The sequence below is a fragment of the Lemur catta genome, chromosome 9 (assembly GCF_020740605.2).
Source record: "Lemur catta isolate mLemCat1 chromosome 9, mLemCat1.pri, whole genome shotgun sequence".
NCBI lineage: Eukaryota > Metazoa > Chordata > Mammalia > Primates > Lemuridae > Lemur > Lemur catta.
Genome location: NC_059136.1, coordinates 83440881 through 83468623, shown reverse-complemented (window position 1 = coordinate 83468623; position 27743 = coordinate 83440881). Strand labels below are relative to the sequence as shown.

Genomic DNA, 27743 nt, shown 5'->3' with positions numbered 1-27743 from the left:
GAATAAAGGAGTAACTTTGCCTTAGAGGATCAGAGAAAGCTTCCAGTAGAGGTAATTCCTGATCCTTGGAGGAGTGTTAATGTTTGAGACAGATAAGGAAATGTACTGTAAAACATCTTTGAAGATTAGAAAGTATGATAAAATAAAGGAGCTACCATTTAATTATAGTTGGAATGGTCAAAGAGGAGATGGAGATGGTAGTGTGATAGATCAGGCTAGATAAATATGGATCATGAAGGGTCTTGAGTTTAAATTTCATCCTGAGAATAATGAAAGAGCCACTGAAGGATTATGAGCAAGGTAATGATTACATCATACAGTGTTTTAAAAAGCTCACCCTGGCAGGTGACTGGTGGGAGAATTAAAGTAGGTATGAAACTTGATCCTAGAAAACTTCCTAGGTGGCTATTACTACAGTCAGAATTGGGGATGAGGGTCTGATTTAGGTCAGTGACAGAAGGCAAAGAGCAGCAAGGAAGTATGTGAGAACTATTTTAACAAAAGTAAGAAAATGAGAAGAGGAAGGAGGCAGCAAAGTAGTGATGAGGGTAAAATTGAAGATGTTCTTTAAATCCTACTAATCTTCATTCTCATTAAAGGAAATTTGAAACCTTGATAGCAAAGAGGGACATGTTATGCAATTTTATATTGAATATTTCATGATTATATTCCCAAGAGTGAATGTCAACATTGCTATAAAAATATTAATTCAGGGGGAACATAGTTTAGTTATTTCTTATTAAGATTTTAAATTGCATTAAAAGAAGAATGTAAAAAAAATGAGTTCATAGTTTGCAATATGTCTATGACATGAAAATTAATTTATACTTAGAGTACTTCTTTGTTGTTATTCCCATAGTTTTTGAACATGCAATTCATGGAGACTGAGTGATCACCTATATTAATGTTCATGATATCAAAATAGAGTTTAATCTAAAAGAAATCTGTTCTTTGGCAGGATGAATCCTTAAAGCAACTACAAGTAGTTCATCAACCGTGGATCTTGCCAAGTGACACAGAAAGTGAAGGGGTAGAAGCAGAACAAGACAAACGTGAGTATACATTGCTGTTCATTGATAAATTGCTTTTACCCAAAGGAAATCCACAATAAAGGTCTTTCACATCCAAGAATTAAGCCACTTCTGCAAAAAATTCAGACTTGAGTAGGGAGAACATATAAAGCTAAGCTATACTTCAAGTCTTGATTCAATGACATCTTCATTGATTCAATGACATCTTCATTATGGCCCATAAATTAACTTTCTGAAAAGAACAAATTATTCTTCCTAAAGATCAACATAGACTGTCTAGTTGGAATGTGAATCTTCTATAAATAGTACAGAATATCAGTGATAACTTGTGATTATTAAAAAATTTCAAAGTATGTTAGGATCGCCTGATTATTATATATGAAATTATCCTTATTGGTTAAATGAATAAATTTATGTATGTAAGAACTAAGCTAAGTTCACAAAACAAATTAATACTATAATAAAACTTAAGACAAACACAGAATATATGGTTTTTGATTTAAGTCACTGAATGATATTAATAACAAAGAACAGATCACTATGCTGTGGCGTAGCTCAGTGCGTGCTCTCCAGGGGTTCATTGACATTTGGAGACATAGGAATCAGCAATCTAGTTGAGAGGTTAGTGTCTAAATTATATACAAATAACATCAACTTTTAAAATAATAACGTATCAAAATTTATATTTTTCCTAGTGGTAGCCTGCAGAGAGAAATAACAATTGTATATGATAATGTAGCCCTTATGATAATTGGTGTGAAGTGATTAATTAGTAATTCTCCTGAGCCATTATCACCAGAAATACCTAATATGTTACACAGGTAGCATTCTGCACCCTGGGGGAATCCAGGAAATTACATTTCCAGGTTAAAAGGCATTTTAAATTGCCCTTATCCTACTTCTGTAGCCACGGGCTCATGTGGCCAGAGGGAGTACAGGCAAGAGAGGAAGAATCAGAGTGCTCAGGTGAGAGGAGGGAGCACAGAGCACATATAGGGAAAAACACAGAGACACTTTACAGATTCCATCGGAGGGAAATGACACCTCCTACAGAAAACAACTGATGAACACTCAGAAAGTAAAATGTACTTTAAGCAACTACAAAAGCAAAGACAGTATTTTGGAATATCCTTAATGCAAAGACTCTTAAATAAAATGGTCTAGGAAAGAGCAGCATGGGATACAGAGAAGAGAATCCCATGAAAAAATTAATAGTGGTCCAGAACTTTTATAAAAAAAATGCTAGCACATTTGCACTTCCTTGCCCCCAATCTTCCCACATATTTAACTATATATAAACTTTCACTCTAGAGTTTGGGTTTAATCATCTTCAACAAATTCTTTTGAGGCCTTATTAAATTTATGTTAAAAAAAAACCTTCAAGCTGCTGTGTATATGCATTGTATAAACACAACATATGTAATTGTGCTAGTTTTACCCTGGCTGTTAGATCCGACAACTAATTCCCAAAGTGGACAAAACTAGGTAAATAACATCTTTACAGAATGCAGAATGTGTTAATTGTATGAGTGTGCCATGTCTTATAATAAATTGAAACTTAAAAATAATAAAAAGAATTGATCAAACTAATGAGTTGTATCCAATTCCAAATTCAAACTTACTCAAATCCATATAGCTCCAATCAATATTAGGACTAGAAAAGATAACTAAAAATGTAAAAGAGATAAAAATCTTCAGAACTGTCTTCAACTCTTGTTATTTAATACATATTGCTTTTCTGCATTTATTTTTACAAGGTTTTGACAATGTCATAGTTTTTTCCTTTTCTACTAGAGTGCAAATTATTTGAGAGGAAGATTCCTCTGGTTTTTTTTTTTTTTTCATCTTATTGTGGCATATAATATGCCCTCAACAAATATTAGAAGAATGGATAAACGAATGAGTAAATGAATGAATAGATTTATTTGGTTCTTTCCAACTTGTTTACCAGGACAGAAATTTAAAACAGAGTAAATGATAGTTGTGACTGTGAATAATTATTATAATATTATGTATAGTTTTATTAAAATTTTAATATTTGATTTATAGCTTATCCATGGATTTTGCTGAATGGTCTATCAATCACTCTAAAAAAGACCCTTCTTGAACTCTCGTAACCGTAGACCTAGAACCAAAAATATTTGATCTCAGCAAAATTGTACTGGGAGGTGACCCTTGACAATGGTAAATTATTTGAAATAAAATCAGGGTTTAAAATAATTAGGTGGTAATGGGAGCCATCTGGAAATGGAATGCTAGCTAGCATTATAACCAAGCTCATAGCACACAGATGCAAATGTTTTTCAAGAGTGGCTTCCATCAGCCAGGTGCTGGGACATACGTAAGTTGAAGCCACTGAAGCATTGGCATCTCCACTGATACTTGCACTCAATGCATGTGGTTTGTGGAACAGCTGGCAAGTAAACATAGATCATCTACCTCTTTATTTTCTCAGTGAAAGGAAATAAATGACATAAATCTGTGTGAGCTTAGCATCTGATTTAGAGTTTATGGGCTCATATCCTAGAAATTTATGAGTGAGGAAGACGACAAGTTCATCATTTCAACAATAACACCTGTTTCTTGACTCAGCTTTCTATAAATTATGCCTAGGTAATTTTATGGAATTCTCTAATTTCTCCTGAGACAAAATCATCATGGCAGAAAGTTTCCAAATAATGTCAGGATCTTTGCAGTGGTGCATGTTTCTTATTGCATCGTTTTAAAATAAGATTTAGCTCAAAGAAATTTTTATAAATAAATATCATTTTAGGAAAAGATATCTTTAACAACTAGGAGGCTTTATGAATTTTTATTATAAACAAAGTAAGTAGAACCCTTGATAAAGTAGTTTTTTTTTCTTTACTCTGCTTTTCATAGAATAGAACAAATTACAAGTGTAAAAAAACCCATGTTAGGGGTGTGTTTGTTTTTAATCTCTCAGATGACCATCTGAAGTCACTAAATAAATCAATATTTGAATTAACTGGAGTACTTGTTTAATATTCATATTCCTGAATTCTCATTCAGACTACTGAATCAGAATCTCTGTAGATGGGATTCTGAATTCTGTGTTTTTAATTATTTCTCTGGTAATCTTTGCTTATTCTAAAAATTGAGAACTACTAGAAGAAAAAGTTCAATGAATTGGAGAGAGGGTTGTGTTTTTAGAAGTGGCTTTATTGTGTTGTTAGTCTTTGGCCCTTCTTTCTCTAGGCCTCTTTCTGCACCTATAAATTAAATTTGGGTATAAAATATGGGGTTGGATAAGAAGGAAAGCTGAATTTTTTTTTTATAAACATGAATAAACAAGCTAGAAACAAACAAGCAAACAAACAAAAGAACAAACCAACTAAACATCACAGATGAGAAAAGTGAAGAAATAGGAGCCGTAGTGGTAAGTGAAAACTAATGCTGTCATGATGCATTGAGTGTAAAAAACTTGGGTTTCAGTCCTAAACTCTAGAGCCTGATGATGTCTCAATGTCTGTAACGATAGGTGGTTCACCCCCGAGTCTAGGTAAGGAAGCAGGACTGATCTGATGGCACCGTGTAGAGTCTCACACCTGGAAGGGCTGCCTCAGGTATGAAAAGGGAAACAAAATACCTGTGCTCACCAGCTGTGGAAAAAGCCAGGAAATTCACTGTCTGTACTGGGCTTTAGATGCAAAATACAAAGTTATCCATAAGAAATAAAACTCTGAGGTCTGTATTTGGTCTGTATACATATATATATATATATATATATTTGTATGCCTCTATTGCAGATATATTACATATATATACACATATATTACATATGTACACATATATTGTGTGTATGTGTATATATATATGAATAAAACAAGTGTATATATATTACAATCCCCAGAAGGAGAGAAAATAGAGAAAACAGTGGTGAAAGATACAGTGACTGAAGTTTCCAAAATTAATGGCAAGTTTTAATCCTCAAATTAGGAAACATAGCAAATGCTATTTTAATATTCACCTTGTAAAAATACAGAGTATCACAAAGAGAGTAAATCTAAAAGCAACCAGAAAAAGTAACTAGGTTGCATATAAAATAATAAAGTTAGACATGCAATAGAATTCTCATCAATTGAGATGACATATTTCAAATAGGCTGACAGGAAGTTTTGTGCCCAGAGAAACTACCATGTATGAGTGATTACCACTCACAGACCTTTGCTTAAAAAACTACTCCAGGTTATATTTTGGTAAGAAAAATAATTGATTCCAGAAGGATTTTGTAGTATGAAAGAACCAAAGATGAACAAAATAATTGGTAAATATGTCAGTAGCCTTTAAGAATTACTGACTAGGGCCGGGCACGGCGGCTCACGCCTGTAATCCTAGCACTCTGGGAGGCCGAGGCAGGTGGATTGTTTGAGCTCAGAAGTTTGAGACCAGCCTGAGCAAGAGCGAGACCCCGTCTCTCCTAAAAAAAAATAGAAAGAAACAACTAAAAATATGTAGAAAAAATTATCCGGGCATGGTGGCGTGTGCCTGTAGTCCCAGCTACTCAGGAGGCTGAGGCAGGAGGATAGTTTGAGCCCAGGAGTTTGAGGTTGCTGTGAGCTAGGCTGATGGCACGGCACTCTAGCCTGTGTAACAGAATGAGATTCTGTCTCAAAAAAAAAAAAAAAAGAATTACTGACTGAAATAAAAAGCATTTAATTTCTAAAAGGAAACAGGAAAGAGGGGAATAAAAAGAAAATATGATAAATATGCAAAATGTGATGGTATATATAAGTCCGAATACTTCATTAATTACAAAAAGCTGGCATGTGAAATAAATGGTAATACAAAATGCTGCTTAATCAAGCATAGCTTATTATGAACATAATAAATGTTATATTCATAAGCTACAAGGATCTTTAATAAAATAAAATTAGTTGTTAGTCTATTATACATACTAAGATGGGAATATGGATAAATACATTTCACTAAATTTGGCAGCAAAATGAATTAAAACAAGAATAGAATCTAGTTTAATCAGCATTTATTAGATAATTATAAACAAAAAAGTTCTGATCTATTACGTTTTTTTAATACCTTTTAAGTACATTGGTATTAATGAAACTAAAAACCTATAAATGTTTTAAAAGTTAGTAAGACTAAATTCAAATTATAATGAAAATTCTTGAAACTTAGGAAAATGTAGCACTGGATTTCTACTTCAAAAAATTAAATATATTTTAAATTAGTCAGAAGTTAATGTTAAAAGGCTAAAATTGGCAATTCTGCCCTAATACTTAATGATAGTTTCCTTTCCTCTGTATATTTTACTATTAATGCTAATTTTAAAAAGGCATGTGGCATGTTTATATATCTCTTACAAAAGCATGACATCTCAAGACCTGTATTAATTTTTTATCAGTCATATAGCAGGGATTTTTAAAAAATGAACTTTTTAGTTTGGAATAGAATACAAAAAGTTGCAAAGATAGTACAGAGAGTTTCCATATACAACTCACATAGTTTCCCTTTTCAATATGTCACATTCCCATGGTACATTAATAAAAATCAACGTTACTATTAACTAAACGTCAGACTTTATTTACTCATTATGTCTCATTAGTCTCCACTGGTTTGTGACTATTTATCAGTCTTTTTTATTTTTTATGACCTTGACAGGTTTAAGATATTTTTAAGGAAGTTTAAGTTTTAAGGAATTTTATAGAAGGTCCTTCAACCAGGATTTGTGTGATAGTGTTCCATGATTGGACTAGGGCTATGGATTTGGGGATGATAGGCCAAGGAGGTGAAGCACCCTCATCATTTAATATCCAGGAATACATGCTATCAAATGACATCACTCATAATGTTACCCTATATAACCAGACCAAGGTAGTCTTTATTAGTTTCTCCACTGTGAAGTTACTTTTAATGTACCACTTTATTCCTTTGAAGCAAGTCACTAATTCTAGCCTGCATTAAAGGAATATGTCATCCCATTACCTTCTGGCCACCATGGTTTCTGATTAGAAATCAGATGCTAATCTTATTGAGGTCCATGTGTATAGGATGTGCTGTTTTCCTGTTGCAGCTTTTAAGATTCTTTCTTGGTCATTGTCTTTCAACAAAGTGATATGTAGGTGTAGATATCTTTGAGTTTATCTTACTGAAGTTTCTTAAGCTTCTTGAATGTGTAGATTAATGTTTTCATCAAATGGATAAAGTTTTCGGCCATTATTTCTTCAAATATTCTTTCTGCGACTTTCTCTCTCACCTCTCCTTTTGAAACTAAATATATATAAACAGTTACTTAGACAACCTGTGGGACACCATCAAGTGTACCAACGTATTTATTTATAGGTTGAGTATCTTAAATACTTGGGACCAGGAGTGTTTCAGATTTCAAGGTTTTTTTTTTTTTTTTTTTTTTGGAATATTTCCATTATACATACCAGTTAAACATCCCTAAAAATCTGAAATTCAAAACCTGAAATGCTTCAATGAGCATTTCCTTTGAGCATAATGTTGATGCTCAAAAAGTATTAGATTTTGGAGCATTTTAAATTTTGGATTTTGGAATTTTGGGATTAGGGATACTCAGCCTGTATATGTATATATGTATACTCTCTAAGTAACTGTTAATTTTTCTTTATTCTTTTTTCTTTCTGTTCTTCAAACTAGAGAATCTCAATTGACCTATATTCGAGTTCTTTGATTCTTTCTTATAATAGGTCAGATCTGCTGTTGAGCCCCTCTAGTGAATTTTTCATTTCAATTCCAGGATTTTAATTTTTTTCTTTTTATAATTTGTATCTCTTTATTGATAGTCTCCATTTAGTGAAACATCATTGTCATCCTTCTCATTAATTTATTTGGCATGGTTTCCTTTGGTCATTTGAATATATTTATAGTGGTTGATTAGAAGTCTTTGTCCAGTAAGATCAGTAATAATTTCTATTGACTGCATTTTTCCTTATTTGTGGGCCATACTTTCTTGTTTCTTGGCCTTTCACTTACTATTTTTGTTTCTTTGTTGAAAACTGGGCATTTAACATAATATAATGTGGCAATTCTGGAAATCAGACCCTGTCAACCTAGGGTTTTTTGTTGCTGCTGTTTGTTTTGTTGTTATTGCTGGTGTTTTTTTTTTTTTTTCATTTAGTAAATTCCCTGAACTAATGTGTGTCAAGACTGTATTATCTGTTGTATTCAGACTGAAGTCTCTGCTTAGTAGCTGAGTGGTCAGCTAATGATTGGACGAGGTGTCAAGGCAGTCCACGAACACTCAAACGGTTTTTAACTCTGCTTACACAGAGCCTCTAGGTCAACTAGAGGTGAGAGATAGAACCTTATTGGGTCTTTCCTAGCAGATGCACAGCACTGCACATCTGCATGGCCTCCTATGGACACCTCATTCACCAGATTTTTCTTTGAATATTTTTGGTAAGCTTCTTGTTTGCCCCAACTGGTATCACTCTTTTAGGCAGCTGCTACGTAAAACTATTAACCCTAACTGTTTTTGACAAATCTCCTAAGGGCAGAAATTCTCACTGAGTGAGCTTTAATTTAGGTGAAATAAAGAAAAGTCCTTTAAGTACGGATTTTCCAGGCAACTTCTATATAGGGCAAAGAATGATAATTCTCTAAGGATGGGAAAATCAGGAAAACTCTCCAGATGCATTCTGCCCTCCCTAGTGGTGGCTTGGCTGCTTTGTGAACAGTTACTATCGTTGTGAGGCAACTGATTTTCAAGGCTACTGCAGAATTAGCGAAAAGTGCAGTGATACAGGGCAAGTTAAAACCACATGTCTTACTGTTCTTATTGCCATTCTGCTATTTTTCTTGAATTAATGTTATATGGATTGTTGTAAGCCCTTGGTTCATTTCCAGAGTTCTGAAAAAGTCAATGTCAATGATTTTTGCCAGTGCTCTCATTACTTTTATGGACCACCAGATTTTTGGAGATCCCTACACCCCCATTCCACAAGTGCTTCTCCCCTCCTATTTTCCCTGATTTCCTGTCTAGTTTTCTCTTTATCTGAGGAGTGGGGTAAAATATTTTCATAATGAGATATTGAATTAGACAATATCTGCTTCTTTGAGTCTGTTTTTCATGAGAAGCTTTAAAAATTCTGTGATAAAATAAGTTTTGGGAAATTCTGCTTATTACTATTAAAGATATTTGAGGAGACTGTGGGCTTGTTCATGTCACCTAGTTAGTGACAGAGTTAGGACCAGAACAAGATCTCCTGATTGGGCCCAGTGTTGCTTAACCACATTGCCTCATCCGTCACCCATGACCTCCCCTCACTCCCACTCCTGGAATGTGGGGGACACAGTTTATGCTGTGACTCTTGAAAACAGAAGCACTGTGGTGGTGAGGGGTGGTGAGGATTCTATTGCTCACCCAGAATGTGGCCGGGCTTTTCACCTTGAAGAAAAAACTTTCTTCTCTTTAACCTAATGTCAGGTTATTTCTTTCCAGGTAGTCTCTCAAGATTTGTATTTGAGGAATATTTGAGACGGTGGTATTAGAGAACCATGGTTAATTATTTCACCAGAACCAAGACAAGGCACTAAGGGGTGGATCTATCAAATGAAGGCATAAAGGGGTGTGTCAGGGAGCCACACACAGTATAGAACATAAAGTCCAAGATGAATTAATAGCCAGTTAGGTCAGATCAGTTCAGAGCTTCATGAGAGTGAGAACACTCACAATTTTAATAGTATTAGGATTGTGGCATCAAAAATAGACACCAGGAATCAAGCTATACATACCTCAGGAGATAAGTGAGATAGGACTTTGGTACTATGTTATTATCGAAAGGTCAGATGTGTTATCTCACACAACACAAGTGTTTGTAGAGAAAAGATGTACACACGCTGGAAACAACTAAGAATAGAAAAAGGGTAGTACAACAATAAAAATAATACAGAGATAACTAGAAAGATGAAATCTCAAAGTGAAAAAGACAAGACTTTCTAGCACACTGTAGTAGGTTCTTTTCTGAAGAACAAAAGAAATCTGGATAATTTCTTAATCCCCCTTTTTCACTTTCAATATTCCATAGCTTTAGAAAATTCTGAAGCTTCTTTTAAAAAGTTCGGGGCATCTGAACTCATATCAGATGATAAATCTCTAAATTAGCTCTGTCAGACTTCTGTAGGTTTATCTGTTATGATTATAAGTATCTTAGGATTTATCTTTAACCAATAAATATAAAACTAAGTTAAAATAGTCATTGTTAATTATCTGTTAAAAGCAAAACGTTCTAAGGCCAAATTGCAATTTTCCCTTATAATACTGGTTATAAGAATGATTTTGGTTACGAATAAGTTTTTGCAATTTCTAGAAGGCAAATGCCTCTGAATCAGTTATGTGGTGTTCTTATTTTTAAATGATCTCCATATCTGTGGTAAAACTCTGGTATTATGAAAGGTTCAATTGATTCCTAAGATCCTAGGAAAAGTTTAAAGGATAACATTTAATAACATATAAAACTTAATCTCACCAAATAAACTATTACTAAGTGTAATGGAAAAAATGTGTCAAATTGCTCAGCAATATATATACGGTTACACGCATCAGACTAACTGCTTTGTTTATTGAACAGTCTTTCTCAGGTGCAATAGTCATCAGAAAATTTCACAACAAACATTCGAGAAGGCTGTGTTTAAACAAAAGGGCAAAATTCTTTGGGTTAGAGTGATGTATGAAATCAAAGTCTTTAAAACTATTATAAAAATAGGAGATACATGGTCCAATTTTTTGTTGTTTTAAAAAATCAGAGTTATAAATGAATGGCACATGTTTTTAATCCTTTTACTAAGCACATTTTGTTTGTCTTGGAATATTATTATATTTGCTCTAGGTGTGGCCTAAAACTACAAAGTAAAAGAAAACCTAGTTCATTCTTTAACCTAGATGGACATAGCTTATAGGGCAGCCTTCTGTCAGATGCAGTATATCTTTCACAGAAAAAAGAATGCATTGGCTGGCTGCAAGTAAATCCTATTGTTTGTCTCTACAAATTTTGTTCTGTATATTTTTAGTCACTGTGAGAAGTTGAGCATGTTCACACGAACCAAGCTGTTTCGTGGTTTTCTTTGGCTCTTTTTGCAGCATTGACCTTCATCTTCACAAATTAAACAGATCTGGGTGTTTTTGTCCCAAATCAGGGATTTGGTTAAAATTTTCCAATAAGGCCCATATGCCCCATAGGACAGATTACCTTCTTAGAACAATCATATTTATGGATCTTGAAAAGTCAACATATGTATACTGAAAGGCTACCATGTGTTGGGCTCTATGACATGTGAGATGCAAAGATAAATAGGGTGTGATCTCTTCTCCCTACCAAGTTCTGGAGCAGTAAGCATCTGTGGTGCTAGGCATACTATTTCTTAAGAGATAAACAAAATGTTAGGAAAGTCAAAAGAGGGAAATGTCACACTGAGTTGGCAGTAGGAATGCGAGATTAGAGAGATCTTCATGAGGAATGTGGTGTTTGAACTGAGGGATGGATAAGATTTAAAAGGGCAGGGATGGATAAGAAGGTCATATCAGCAAGAATAATAGCATAGGCATTGGTGCAAATACAGGAAAAGCATCGGTTATGTTTGATGCCCCAGGGAACATAGGAATTCATACTGTTTGAGGGAGATATCAGATACTTACAGTGGATTAGAGGGAAATAAGTCTGGAAAGGTAAATTATAAGAAGAGCAGAGAGGGTCCAGGTTGTAAGGATAAGAAATGTGAATTGATAAAGCAGATAGTAAGAAAATTGTTTCATAGGGTGAAACTCTGATGAGAGCATTCACATCTGTTGCTTTGGATTCAAATGATGAGAATGTGAATAATTCAAATGTTGAGGATGCCCAGGTGTCTGGCTCTTTATATATATCTCTTGAATTAATGAGAAGGAATCTATGTTCCAAACTACCTCTACACTAGTGCTATCTCAAACAGAGATCATCTCCCTAAGGTGTACCATTTGTACAAAAGTCTATAGAATAAATTCTTTTAAGGCTATCTTCTTTGCTAGAGAGAAAGAGTAAAGATGGACCAGTAGTGCAGCTTACCTTATATAAGGATGAAATAAATAATTGTAAAAGTACTTTTTAAAGCATTGCTGTTACTAGGTATAGTTATTAACCTATTAGTTAAACAACAGTAAATATATGTAGCTCCAGATTATATTTTTCATTCTGCAATACTTAATTAATTTTAACTCATTTACCTTCCATTCCTACCTTGGTCAGAATTTAAGGTTGCTATCTCTGCTTTCCCTGTTACCCAAAATCATCTCCCTCTAGTTGCCCAATGTTTTCTGATTCACATTGTCACACTGCCTGAATCCTTTCTGCTAACCGGCAGCCTCTTTCACAGAAACATTCTTCAGTGTTGGTAGGATTAAATCCACAAAAATTCACATTCAGAGCTTAAGGTAAATTAGTTTTGCCTAATGGCATTTAGTTAATAATCAATTAGAGTCTATCTAATAGAAAGAGGAGATATGATGCTTTAATTTGGAGAAGATATGTTGTAAAAGTTGGAAAAATAATAAAAATAAAAATTACCTATAATCTCATCCCATAAAACTATCCTCTGTGATTATTTTGATGTATTTTCCTCAGGATTTTTTTTTGGACAGGGTCTTGCTATGTTGCCTGGGCTAGAGTGCAGTGATGCGATCATAGCTCACTGCAACCTCGAACTTCTCCAGGAAATTAAAAAATAAAAGTTTCTCATGTGTTTTCTCTCTCTCTCTCTCTCTCTCTCTCTCTGTCTCTCACACTCACACACACACCAGCATGTGTGTGTACACACATATACACCTGAGATCATCTATACAACCATTTATATAATAATATATAATGACATACATCTTACATGCAGTTTTATAAAGTAACTTTAACATGATATTTTATTTTCCATATTGTTAAATATTCCTTATATTTTTAAATAAATAAACAATATCTTATTATCTGGATGTGCCATAATTTATTTAATTACTCTTCTATAGTTCATATCCAATTTTTAAATTATTTTAAATGATACCATGAAGAATCTATTTGTGCATTCACCTTTATACATGTTCATGATACATATTTTTCAAGTTTGTTAAACAAACTTGAAAATTCAAATAAAACACATGAATCCCTAGAAAATACAATTTACCAAAGCTGACACAAGAGGCAATAGAACATCTGAGTAGTCACATAACTATCAGAAATTAAATACATAATTAAAAATCTTCACATGAAAAAATTTTCAGGTCCATCTTGGTCCACTGCTGAATGCTTCTAGACTTTTAAAAAATAATTCCAATATTATGCAAACATTTCCAGAGAATCCAACATTTCCCAACTCATTTTATGAGGCTAGCTAATCTTGATTCCAATATGTAACAGAGGAACTACAAGAATGGAAAACTTTTTTTGCCAGATCAGTTGATTGACTTATAAACATAGATATAAATTCCTAAGCAAATCGGTACTAAACCAGATTCTATCATATATACATATATGATAAAACATTCCTACCACATTAAGTCTATTACATAAATGTAATATTAGATTATTTGAAAATCAGTGAGATTAATCATACTAACATAAAAAATGAGAAAAATAATAGCAGTAATGCATAAAAAGTGTTTGATAAATTTTGACATCCATTCATGATAACAAAAACTCAATGGATCTGAAATGTAAGAAAAAAATCCTAATCTTAAAAAAAGTATATTTATAAAAAAATCTTACAGCAAACATCGTATTTGATGCAATATGGAAACATTTCCCTTTTAGATCAAGAATCAGATTAAAATTACCACTATCACCAGGAAAATCTAAACTATAGTGCTTAAATATGCATTGATATTGTGCTAATATATACAGAAAAGCAAGGAAATGCTGACCTAAAAGATAAGGTTATCTTTATGCAGGTAGTTGTGAGTGAGCTTTAGGGCTGGCAGTATTATATTTCTTAATCTGGATGGTGGTTAATAGGTGTTTACTTGGTCATTATTTTGCTGAATTATTCATTTTTTGTACTTTTTTGCATGTGTATTTCATTTCACATTTTTTTTAAAAAAATAGGCAGTGTTGAAATGCTCTTAATTTTCTAACAATTTAGAAAAATATTTTATGCTGCTGATGAACACGGATTAAAAACATTTCTATGTGGAGAATTTGGTAGTTCATGAAAGGTTCACTGTCAACTGATGATTGTTTTCTTGAAAATCTCCAATAATGTTTTCAGTATATCTGCACTGGTACTGAATCTAATTTCAGGAATAATTACAATCTACAAAAGCATCCTTTTTGACACCACTGCAAATCAATTTTCCTCAGCTTTATCAAGTCATTTGAAACTCTATGTATTGAAATTTCACAATTAAGAACAAAATTTGTCATCTTCAAACTTTTCTAATTGCTCATTTTTTTCCCTCAAGTAAAATACAATAGCCTTGAGGATAGATAACAGATCTTATGTATTCTGTACTTTTCATACTTTTCATAACATCTTCGCTAGAGATTTTATGTCTAAGTACTAAATAATATGCTTTTATGAGTTAAGTCATATGCAAGAATTTTAGAAATATCCTCGAAGAAGTATTCTATTTTCATCAGTCAATATGTTAAAGCTAAAATTTCCCCTTTATTAATCGTACATAGAATTTATAAAAAATGGGTTGAATTTTGTCAATTTGTCTAATAAACTTTAACACTAACCTTTGATTGAAAGACAAGTCAAATTAAAATGAGGGAAGAAGCCAAGTAGAATAAAAACCTTGAATTTACTCTCTTTTTTTCCTTCAATCTTACCAGAGGGTCTTTATCAGCAAAATCTAAGCATAAGCAGAGGGCTTGGGAGCTCTCTTGATGTGGACCGTGAACCTCAGCCTCCTGGGGAAAAGAACTGGTATTAAAGACAGAGAGTATACCTAGCAGGAAAATAGAAGATAGTTGGCACAAGACGGTTGCCTCCTTCACTGATTTTCAGCCTTTCTTTTTTACTGACATATATATGGGTTGAAAGTTTCAATGTTTCTTCCAAGTCCAGCTTTATTTTCACCCTGAATTCATTGCGTGTAAAGAACAAGCTCTGTAGGGATGGTTTCATCATTTTAAATGTGTTGAGACTTCCTTGATGAGCCAGTGTATGACCAGTTTTGAGCAAATGTTTAGAAGAACCAAGTACAAAAAAAAAAAAAATGGGCAAAATATATGTTGTTGTTGGGTGAGGTTTTCTTTACATGTCACTTAGATAGAATTGGTTGACTGTGTTATTTAAATATTCCATATTCTTACTGAATATTTTTTGGGGTGTTGTTCTATCAGTTCCAGGAGATGTTTATTAAAACCCCCTACTGCTATTATGGATTTGACTATTTCTCTTTTTATTTCTGTTAATTCTTGCTTTATAAATTTTGATGCTATATTATTAGGCTTATATAAATTTAGAAGTATATCTTCCTGGTGAATTGAATCTTTTGTCATCAGGAAATATTTCTCTTTATCCTTATCAATTAATTCTACATTAAATTCCATTTTATATGATATCACTATGTCAGCTTTCTTTTGGTTGGTATATGTGTGGTATATGTTTTTTATTCTCTAACTTTTCAACATTTCTCTATTTGCATATAACAGATAATTCTCTTCAAAACATGTAGTTATTTATTTAATAAAGTCAACAATCTTTTCTATTTAATTCACTTAATCATTTCTACTTAATTCATTTAATTCATTAGTGAATTTATATGTAGTATAATTATTGTTATAGTTAGGTTTGAATTTATCATCTTATCCTCTTACTTTATACATCATTTTCCTCACTATGTTATGTTCCCATTTCCCCTTTTTACCTTCCTTTGGATAAGTTTCTGCCATTTTATTCTCTTTTAGCTTGAAGGTTATATACTCTTTTAAGATTCTTTCAATGGTTTTTCTTGAGATTGTAGAATGTATCGTTTACTTATCAAAGTCTTATGTTACTTGATCTTTTTATTTTTTCTCTTAGAATTCTTTTGCTCTCTATATACCCATTCTGAATCGTACACTAGTGTTCACATGCATTTAAATGCCCTGTATATTTTCAACACCACAAAGCTTTACTATTATTGTAATATATGGTCAAAATTCATTTACATTTTCCTACAGTTTTATTCAACTTGTTGCTATTCATTTTTTCCATCCCATCTTTGAGATTGCATGTTGGATCACCTTTCTCTTGCCTAAAGAACACCAATTAATATTTGTTTTAGTTTGTAATTGCTGGTGGCGAATTTGAAATTTCTTCATTTCTCCTTTTTAACTTTTATTTGTTTGTTTGTTTTGAGATAGAGTCTCACTCTGATGCCCAGGCTAGAGTGCTGTGGCGTCAGCCTAGCCCACGGCAACCTCAAATTCTTGGGTTCAAGCGATCCTACTGCCTCAGCCTCCCGAGTAGCTGGGATTCCAGGCATGTGGCACCATGCTCTGCTAGTTTTTTCTATACATATTTTTAGTTGTCCAGCTAATTTCTTTCTATTTTTAGTAGAGACTGGGTCTTGCTCTTGCTCAGGCTGGTCTCAGACTCCTCAGCTCAAACAATCCTCCTGCTTCAGCCTCCCAGAGTGCTAGGATTACAAGCGTGAGCCACTGTGCCCGGTCTCATTTCTCCTTTTTCTTGAAGGATATTTTGACTGAGCATAAAAATCAAAAGAGTTTTTTGTTTTTCTTTCAGCACTTCGAAGATATCATTTCACCATGTTGAGAAATCACTTCTCAGATTATTACTTATTTGAATGTTTTTAAGATTTTCACTTTGTCTTTTATTTACCACAAAGCCTAGATACCTAGATGTGGTGAAGCTTGGTTTAACCTCAGGTTCTTTTAAACTTGGGTGATCAGAATGCCTCTGAATCTGTAGCTTTTATATGTTTGGTAGCTTTGAATTGTTCACTTTATCTCTCCTGAGTCTTTTTGTGGCTCTTCTTATATTCATCTGTTGCTGCATAACAAACCATCCCAAACCTTAGTGGCTTAACACAATAATCACTTATTTAGTCCATATATCTGTAATTTGGGCATGGCTCAGCAGGAAGGTTCATATCCTTTCCATGAAGTATCAGCTGCAATGATTTGCCTGAGGCTGGAGAACATGCTTGCAAGATGCTTAACCCACATGACAAGCATGTTTGTTGCTGTTGGCTGAGTTCCATTCAAGGCTGAAGGTCAAAGACCTTGGTTTCTTTCCATGAAGACCTTTCCTCATGCACTTCTCCCTAGAATATTTGGGCTTTCTCACATTATTGTAGCTGGAATATAAGAATGAATGTCTCAAAAGACAAAAGGTAGAAAACTCTGTTTCTTAAGACCCGAGCCTGGAAACTCACAACATCACATCTGTCATCATTGTTGGTCAAGAAGTCACAGATAATAGATTCAAGGGCAGTGGATGCAGTTCTACCACTTGGGAAAAATGCAAAGGAATTTGTGGGTTATGTTTTAAAACCACCACATCCTCTAATTACACCTATAGTAGACATTCTAACTGTATGTTAAATACTTCCCCTTACCCTCTACTCTCATTTTTCCATCCATGAATCTATGAGTGGATTAATAAAATATGGTATATGTGTACCATGGAGTTCTACTCAGGCACAAAAAACAATGGTGATCTAGCACCTCTTGTGTTCTCCTGGGTAGAGCTGGAACCCATTCTACTAAGTGAAGTATCACAAGAATGGAAAAACAAGCACCACATGTACTTACCATCAAATTGGTATTAAATGATCAACGTTTATGTGTACATATAGTAGTAACATTCATCGGGTGTCGGGCAGGTGGGAGTGGGGAGGAGGGGATAGGTATATTCACACCTAATGGGTGTGGTGTGCAACATCTGGGTGATGGACATACTTGAAGCTCTGACTCGGGTGGAGCAAACGCAATATATGCAACCTAAATATTTGTACCCCTGTAATATGCTGAAATAAAGCAAATAATAACAGATACATTGTAAAAAATATTTGAAAAAAATAAAAAATAACAATACAATAATAACAATAACACAAATAAAAAACCATACAGTATAATAACTATTTACATAGTATTTACTTTGTATTAGGTATCATAAGTAACATAGAGATGATTTAAAGTATATGGGAGGATTGCATAAATTATATGCAACTAGTATGCCATTTTATATCAGGAACTTGAGCATCCTCAGATTTTGATACCCATGGATGTCTTGAAACCAATCCCCTGTGGATACCAAGGAATGAAGGATGATTATATTTAGTTTATCTGCTCTCCTACAAGGACTTCGGTTTCTCACTTATTATTAAGTTTCTATTAACCTTTACTGATATTATTATTAATGACATTGTATTTTGACTCCTTTATGCAATTTTGTTCCCAGCTTCTTCTTAGGTGTTCAGTGTAATTTACTAATGACTCACCTTTTTACTGTGAGCATACACATCTGTCACTTAATTATCTCAGTGGGAGACTAATTTCCTTTTTTTGGTAAGTATGATGAAGTGGAAAAAAACTAAGAGTCAAGAAACTCGTCTAAGGTCCTGCTTCTTCCCCGTGATTCCAGACTAGTAAAGTGCAAAGAGAGTGCCCACACTCACATGCAGCTACGGTTGCTCAGTTCTCAGATTCTAACTATCAGAGGTACATTAACTACATGGAAGTACAGGAGAATGCTCTCCTCTGAGGGTCTCTGCCAAATACTTTCTTCCTTGTACTTGGTAACCAGGAATGATTTATCATTTCATTTGTGAAGCTACAGCTTATTTTTCTATCTCTTAATTATTCTATAGCTTTTACATTCAATATGTTGCCTCTAATATGCCTCGGCACTGCAGAGGAGGGGAGGGTTATAGTATTAATTTGGGGCAAAAAAGTGACTTCTCCATGGGTTGAGCTCACAGGAGCTATCGTTGTTTTATGCACTGCTCTTAGGTATTCTCGCAGGCTGTATGAACTCAGGGCTTTCATTATGTAAATATTCATGCCTACTAATTTGAGTACCTACAGCCATACCATCTTTGATCTAAACCTACTTTATTGTTTTATTCTTTTTTCTCCTACTTCAGACTTAAGTAAAAAAAAAAAATGAATAAAATATTCTCTCCAGTGGATGTTACACTGTATTTCTATTGTTTGCACTAGTATAAAAGCTGACTGGCGTAGTCTCATAGGAGGTAGTGAAATATTTGTTGTTAGGAACTGGCAAGAAGTCCTAGTCTGAAAATTGACGTAATAGATGAAGAAACTACCTGCATAATAAAGAGAGTATGTGAAGACAGAATAAGAGTTCTAAGCACAGAACTCCAAAAGTATGGCATAACAAATCTTTCTCACTGAAAGAGTTAGCATATATTCTGGTAGAGATCTAATTTAATAATGAATTTGGAAAATTGTCACATAGCCTAACATAAAATAGACCTACAAAATCTATTTTGGGGATATATTTAGAATTATAGCATTCCATTTCTCCTTAAAGCCTACTATGCACCCTTGACTTTTTCAAGCTTATACAGAAACACATTCATCTCCAAAGGAGGAGGAAATGGAAGAGGACTAACATTTATTAAATTTTTGTTTGTGTACCATGTAGTATCTCCTTTAATCTCTGTGATAACTTATTGTGTAGGGTTAATACTCTGATTTTACAAACAGATTACTAAATATTTTTTCTCGGGAATACACAATTAATAAGTGGAATTTGCATTCTAACCCAACCCAAGGCTATACCCTGAAATTTCACACCATCCCTACAAGCTAAAAAATGTGGGGTGTAAGGGATGTGTATATAGATAACATCAAGAGAAAAATTATTTCGCTGACCACTGAAAGAATATATATCATAAAGAAAACACTATAAAACAAGAAAACAAGGAAAAACAACATATAAAGAAACTGAAGCAGTAATTCATTTGAGCAGGAAATCTGCTTTTAATAGAAACTTCAATTTGATTTAGTTATATTTACACTGTTTTGCAAATAATTATCTACAAGTAAAGTCAACCAGAAAATTAAGGGAGGCATATATGATAAACATAAAAATTAAAATTTTGACAGAATAAAATAAACAGCGTTTAGTAATTACATTAAGCATGTTTTCAATCCCATAGTAAGCTATTAAAAGTAGAACAACTGTTCAAAGCATGTTGCCAAATTTCTTCAAAATGACTTGTTTTGAAATATTGACTAAATATCTCAAAACTGTGTATCATCTTTTGTATAACTAAACATTATTCAGACCAAAAACATAGCTTTTTTTGTATTCTTAAACACAAATAATATGTGACTGTTGTCTTTACGTTAGGACACAAAGAGTTATCCATTTGTTAACTTTTAAAATAATTTTTAAAAAGTTTCTATCATTCACATAAGGCTTTATAGTTTATAAATTGCTTCTACCTACTTAATTATAAAAAATCTGTTAGGAAAAATGTAGTCCTAAAATTCCTATTTTACATTGTTCAACAATTATTTACTTAATAGATATTTATGCATGTATAATTTACTTAATAAATATTTAATGAATGAATTTAATACATGGATAAATTTAGTTCAGATTGGTTAAGTGACTTTTAAAGATCCCTCAAGAAATGGCCAAGCCTAAGCCTCTGTCTTTGTCTCCTGATTATTCAGGAAGGTCATAACCTCTAAAAACATAAGACACATGCATGTAATAAGTGGTTTACTGATATTTGCTACAAAATAGGATATGTTCAATGACATATCATATGTTCAATGTACTGTTTCTCTGCAGTAATCATAGTTTAGAGTTGCAATGAACATGGTGCATTAACATAGAATTTACTTCAATCCCTATGCATGCATTTGTGAGGCATTGCCTCAGGTGATTGTGCTGCTGTTTTTATTGAATAAACCTGTACCTGTACCTTAGTGCATTATCCTCAAGAAGAAATGAAGTGCTGAAGTGTTCTAATGTCTGTGTGTGTGTGTGTGTGTGTGTGTGTGTGTGTGTGTGTGTGTGTGGTCTCCACTTCCAGACTTGATGGCCACTCTCTTACTTATTTGCTGTTTCCCCCATCAAGGCTGCTTTATTTCTTATATTCCCACAAGTATGGGAAATCATGGGCTATCCCCAGTGTAGGGAGGAGTCCTAGTTCAAAGCAGAGGGAAGCAGTATCAGGCTAGACACCTAAGTAGTTTCCGAGCAAGAAAAATGTTATGCTGAAGTTCATTTTACAAACTTGAGATCAGTTAACTCTTTTATCCCTGTTACCCTTGGCCACTCTGCCTTGTCCCACTACCCCTATCAAAATAAAATCTTCTCATGTATTTGTAGGGTTAACCACTGTTGATATATTTCCCAGATCTTTGTACTGTGCCCTATGGGACTGGAACTTGATTTGCAAACTGATTGTTCCTCAATGCCAGTCAAAGAATCCTCTATATGCCTTTTTGTCTCATTTGAAATGAGTTCTTCCTAGAAGACACTGTGTCCCTGTTAGCCTCCCTCAGGGGAAGCTTCTCTCAGTTACCATGTGTCAAGCCATGATGAGGTAGAATCAACATTCTACCTGAAATTCTTTTCCTTTTCAGGCTCATGACATTTGTCGTGTTGTCCTGTTCCTGTACTGGTCATTATTATCTTACCAATCACTTCTTTTCCTTCACATGAGATTCTTACAACCAGTTCACTGCTTTCCTCTCTAACACAACTCTTATCATCAGGAAATTTTAAGTCCTACTTGGGTGACTTAATGTTCTATCATTATAATTCCTTGGCCTTCTCAAATCTGGTGATATCCTAAGGCCGTGTTTTGATTTTGTTATTTTGGTTTTGTTTTGTTTTGTTTTGTTTTTTTCTTGGCAAATGGCAAATACCATCTAACTCTAAAATTTTAGGTTACTGTAATCAACTAGCTGTCCCAGACCTCTGGCCCTTACAATTATTTCCTATTAAACCTATCCTTATTTTGGTATGCAGACACCTGATTACTCCTTTGTCTCCAAGTGTGTCAGACCACGGCTGGCCTCATCCTTCAGCCTGAAGTGCATGCTACGTAGAACAGTGACATTCAAAGTGCAGTCCTCAAACCAGCAGTAGCAGCACCAACATCTCTTGGGAATTAGTAAGAAACACAAATTTCTTGGGCCTCATTCAGATCTGCTGAGTCAGAAACTGATGTTGGAGCCCGGCTACCTGTGTTTTAAAAAGCCCTCCAGGTGATTCGGACACACTGTACAATTTAGGAACTACTAATATACAGCATTAATTCAGCTTCTCCCTACACCTTTAATATCTTTGGGTGGCAAAGAACACTCAAACATAAATGCATCATTATTATTTTTCCGAACATTTCTTTGTGTAGGATTTCTAAAAATTTACCAAGTTTTCTAGCTGTATCCAGCATCCACATTTCATATACAGTCACCACTTTCAACCCAGATGTTTTTTGTAGTTCCTGTTCATCTAAATTTTAATACTGTAAAACTGTTAAATGCTCATTACTTAATGGTACTTTAAAAGATGTTCTACTTATAACCATCCTCTGTGAAGGATGCCGAGAGATGCTAACTTCCTCAAGGTCACATGTATAGGAAAGGGTAGAGCAGAGTTGAAATCAGGTCTAGCTGAATACAAAATCCATGCTTTTTTGATTTTGATGCTGAATTACATAAAACAATAATTAAATTAATATGTCTTATCACTCTAGTTGAAACAGCAGTACCATTGAATAATCTATAGAATTAAAAAAATGAGTGTTATATGAAAATCTGTTATTAAATAGCTTTGGTAGATATAAATTTAAGTAGTTTTCTTTAATGTAGGACTTCTAAGAGCCTTTAATATGCTGTTGTGTATTTTGATTCTCTAAAAAGCAGATACGGTATGATGTCCAAAATTCTTTGACCAATGAACCATTAGTTTATAAATCATCTAGATTGATCCCTTGTAGGGCTAGTGTTCCAAGAGATGCTCTGGAAAATTTGTATTTAATCTATTTCCTTTCTCTTCAAGACACATGGAATTTCTTATCTCCCTTGATTTCCTTATTTCATCTGCTTTTACCCTCTGTTTTATGTTGTCACTATTCTAAACTGGAATAGTCGTGTCCCATTGTCTCACTAGGTACCACTTTTCTCTTCCTTCAGAGATAGGCTCACATTCTACTCTTCTGCCTCAGGGCTGCATTCAGGGGAATTACATTTAAGATGTAATATTACTCGCCAGACGTTATAAACTTAGTGTATATGCACGTATATATACGACCTCATGTAAATGTAAATCTCATAACTTCATGATGATAGTACTAATTTGTTAATATAAATTTTGTAGCATCACAATACAGAATACGTATGCATCCAGGGCTGAATAAGCTGTGTTAGGGCTAACACATGCTGGGCATCAGAATTATGACTACAATCTAAAGGGAGTTTTCTCACAGTCTACATATATATCCAGAACACTATGTGCAGGGGCATTTTGCCCTAGATTTTATTAGAAAAATCAACAAAAGTTTAAATGGAAATATGACTGGAAGATATACACACTATTAAACAGTTAACATATGTAATTGTAACTTACCACATACCATAAATGTAGTTTTGATATTAATGTCTGTTAATTTTCACTAGAAATTGGTTAAATCACTAGGGAATGGTTTTTAATAGATACTTTTTCCTGGTCCAGTACATTATCTCTTTTTCTTTCATTGTGCAGGTTCTGCCGACCTTCTTCTTTGTGTTCCATGCTCTTCTTGTCCTGCACTGGTCTACTCTGGTATGTTTCCTCAGGGCACTTACTATTATACCCATGTCAGGTAATTATGGGTACTACCTACAACTGCTCTAAGTTCAGATATTTTTTAATACATAGCCTTCATGACCTCTAATGAGAAAAGATTTTCCTCCAAGTATTTCAAGTACTCTCCATAGTATTTCCTTTTTTTTTTTTTTCTTTATTTGTGGTGTTCTACTAATCTTAGAGTCCTCACTTAGTCTGTATTCTCCCATGCTGAGGTGGTAGGATGGGGATTTTAAACTCCTTCTTGATAGGAAAAATAATATATTCTAGATAGATATGAGCTGAAAAACATACCCGCCCACTGTGCAGCCTGTGCATTGTGTGACACCATTACATATCTCCTGGAGTTATGCCATCTCAGAAGAATTTCACATCCATGGACATTAGGCTAGTCTATGAAATAGATATACAAAGATGAAAAACAAAATACTATCTCTTCTCCCATGTATATCCCAGAGAGAAGCAAAGGTGTTGAGTTTGCCCTCAGCACTCACAGAATTACAGAATATCAAAATTGGAAAGAACTTCAGAACCATGTACTCCTTTCTCAATCTGATGTTGACTTCTCTGCAATCCCCTCAGCACATGGTCATCTAGACGCTGCATGAACACCTTGAGCAATGGGGACTTTGCTGCCTTCCTTGACTGCTCATTCAATATTATTCTGCTCTAATCACTCACTGACCCAATAATTCTGTGTTAGGACATCACCTAAATAAATAATTTCTGCAATGCACCACCATGTAGCTATCAGAATCTTACGTTCATTGTCACGTTTTGTAATAAAACATGGAAGACGTTTTACAATAAAACATGGAGAACATGTAAGAAATGGAAACAATGATCAACAAAAGAGGAATGATTTAAAAAATTATAGTAATCTGTATAATGGAAAGCTGTGAATCTATTATGAAGGGTGACATATAACTATGCATACATACATATATTCTGATACTGCCTCTCCCTATATATATATGGAAATTTTTTCCTAATATTTTTATATAAAAAAGAAAGCTACAGATAGAATATTAAATATAAATTTTTGTTCTATATAATGCACAGACATATACACAATTATAAATTTACACCTACACAATACTGTCTGAGTGGTTACAAACAAAATTGCCATCAGCAGTTGTCTCTGTGTGGTATGATAATAGCTCTTTGCTTATCTAGAATACTTTCATAATAAACATGTATTGCTTTAAAACTTATTTTAAAAGCAACTACTCTCTTATTTTGCTCCAAAGTCTGAATTCTTATAGATACCATCTTTCTGGTTCTGTCCTTTTGTGTCACAGACAATAACTGTATTTCTTCCACATAGCAGCTCTATCACTATAGGTACACAATTGTCATGTGGTTCTTTTCTTCATCCCTTCAAATGATCTTGGTGTGACATATAAGCTAACTGCTGTTCACTTCAAGAGCTCTCACTGAGTAAATCACTTACGTGACTCATATTTAATAGAAACCTGCAATGGATCAGGAACTAGGCCAGAGAAAAGCACATGTCATTATCATGGGTGACACGGCACCCCCTTGTAGTTCTTCTCATCATGAAACTTACTAAATTGTCAAGAAGACACAGGATGAACAGCTATTTATGCAAAATGCTCCTGATGATTATTATTGCGGCATTAGGGTGAGATAAGTATATGCAGCAGGAGAATTCTACCTTGACTAGCAGTTAAAGGGTCAAGGGAAAGTGATATTTAAGGTTAAGACCTAAGGGATAATAGGAATTAAAGGAGTTAGCTGGGGTTGGTTAGAGTAAGAAAAGCATTCCAGATAAAGGAAAAGTACATGTAGAAATGACTAGGCTCCCTTTCCCCTCTCTCCCTTACCCACTTCCATCAAATAAATACTTACTGAGCAAATGCCATGAACAAAGTATTCTTTCAGGTCCTTTGAATAATTTGAAGATTGATAGTCTCCTTTCAAATATTTATGGTCTAGTTGGTGAATCAGAAATATTAAATATAATTATGCTACAAAGCAGAGAAAAACACAAAATATCCTAAAAACATGGATATTTTCCCTTGCCATCCTACCCTGATTAGGATTTTATGCAGACACCAAAAATTGATATACTGGTAGCAAGGTATGGTTAATAGATGTGGTACTCTAATGTCAATGCCATTATAAAAAATTCATCAGGGTAGAGGAAAGCATTAAAATCCCAATTTTTCTTTTTAACATGCTGCACTATAGACATATTATTAAATATATTTCCTTTTGTTTGTTTCTCCTCTGCAGGTCTGTGAAACAGACAGAAGAAGTTGCAAGTGGCCCTTAAAGAAATTGCAGTTATTCAAATCCTTATATATAGTTCTAATTTTATTTACTATGTGTAATCATTTAGAGAATGGTTATTTTTATAATATCGATAATAAAAATAAGTACTATGTAACCAGGGGGCGCCCAACTGTGTAATCAGAGAACACTAATCCTGGCAAAGAATTGTGTGGTGGTGAGGAAGCCTACTGCCTTTTGGCATCGTTAGTGTCCTGGGTTTAGAGTACTTTATACATAGTTACTAAGATTAATATTTGATATATTAAATATTGCCTGATTCAAATAACTTTGCTTAAATTTTTTCTGTATTTTGACTTGTCTAGGGTTTTCTACTTCTATTTTTATAATATTTTTTCAGTTTTTAGATTAATAAACATTATACTTGCCCACATGTGCCAAGATGTGCCATTTAGGTCTCTGTGCAGGTTAGCTGTTTGGTGTCATCCCACACCATATGTATTTTGGGCAGCAGCGAGAGGTGTATTCACCACTACTCCTTCCCATGATTATTATCCCTATTTCTATCAAAACACATAATCGATATGTTAATTCCATAAAGATATCAATAAGTAATGTAATGCATGCCCCCCAAAGTGTATGCAATGAAAAGTGTTTGACCATTAATCCAATTATGGAGCCCAATGAAGATTATCCATTTTAAATTTAATAAACGCTTGCTTTTGGAATGTGTTATGCATCGATGCTAAGTGAATGGATCTAAGTAAATCCATTGAGAATCTCTACTGTCTGCTTTATCTTGTTTGTCTTAATCTAATTTGCTTTCTGGACCCTTAAGACATAAGTTTATGTTATAAAACGGCCTGTATAACACATGTTAGGTAAAAGGCCAGAACATGGCTAAGGAATAAACAAATTCTGATTGTATGAATTAGGTCAATTTCCTAAGTCAAATAATATAATAAATTTTCTTATGTTAACATTTTCTTGTGTATAGATACTCATAAGACTAATTTTCTTAACTTACTGTTTTTAACAGGTAGGAAAAAATGAAAGATTTAGAAAAGAGTATATTTGTTAGCAGAAAGGAAAGAAGGCAAGAGAGTAATTTTGTGGGACCAGAACACTCCTCTGTTTAAAAATCCTTGCCATGAAGAATATTTCTTCAAAAATGTTCAACTGAGGATCCAAATGTTTTTTCTATTAGAAATATTCTTTCTTTAAGACACATCACCCCCAATGCCTTCATCTGAACCAAACCTTCCTGCAACCATTGTCTGGTTGGTTTTTGTCCTCTTGGCCACTGAGCTTTTCCTGGAGGCAGTCACCCGCCTAAGTGCCATATTGACCTCAAGGATCAAAGCCACCAGGATAGCAGAGTGTATATTACTGAAGATATTGTGAAGATAAACAAAACCAGACACAAATTGAAGTGGTAAAGACAGATGCTGATCAGTAATAAACTATTACAATAAAGACGTGTGAACTGAACTCACCTTCAAATTGTGCAGAGGCAACTAGGCGTTATAGAGGGAGAACAAGAGAGTAGGGAGGGGGAACAGTGGGTCCTCGAGCAGAATCAGGAAGTGGAAATTTTTAAAAAGCAGTAAAATGGGGTTGGTGTGAAAGCTGGATTTGCTAACTGGTGCTTACAAAGTTAGATTCCTACCCTCACTCAGAGACTGGGAGACAGGGCCCTTATCTTAG

The 27743-nt window shown here is 34.0% G+C and overlaps 1 protein-coding gene across 1 annotated transcript in view; it reads left to right on the top strand.

Annotated features, from left to right (window-relative positions):
- The window catches only part of C9H8orf34 (chromosome 9 C8orf34 homolog), a 397961-nt gene extending 371139 nt beyond the window's left edge, over positions 1-26822 (top strand). Inside the window, 3 exon segments of the mRNA XM_045560952.1 lie at positions 959-1052; positions 23697-23756; positions 26040-26822. Coding sequence (XP_045416908.1) covers positions 959-1052; positions 23697-23756; positions 26040-26047 — 162 coding nt within the window. The 3' untranslated portion in view covers positions 26048-26822.
- Positions 26823-27743: the final 921 nt, after the last annotated feature.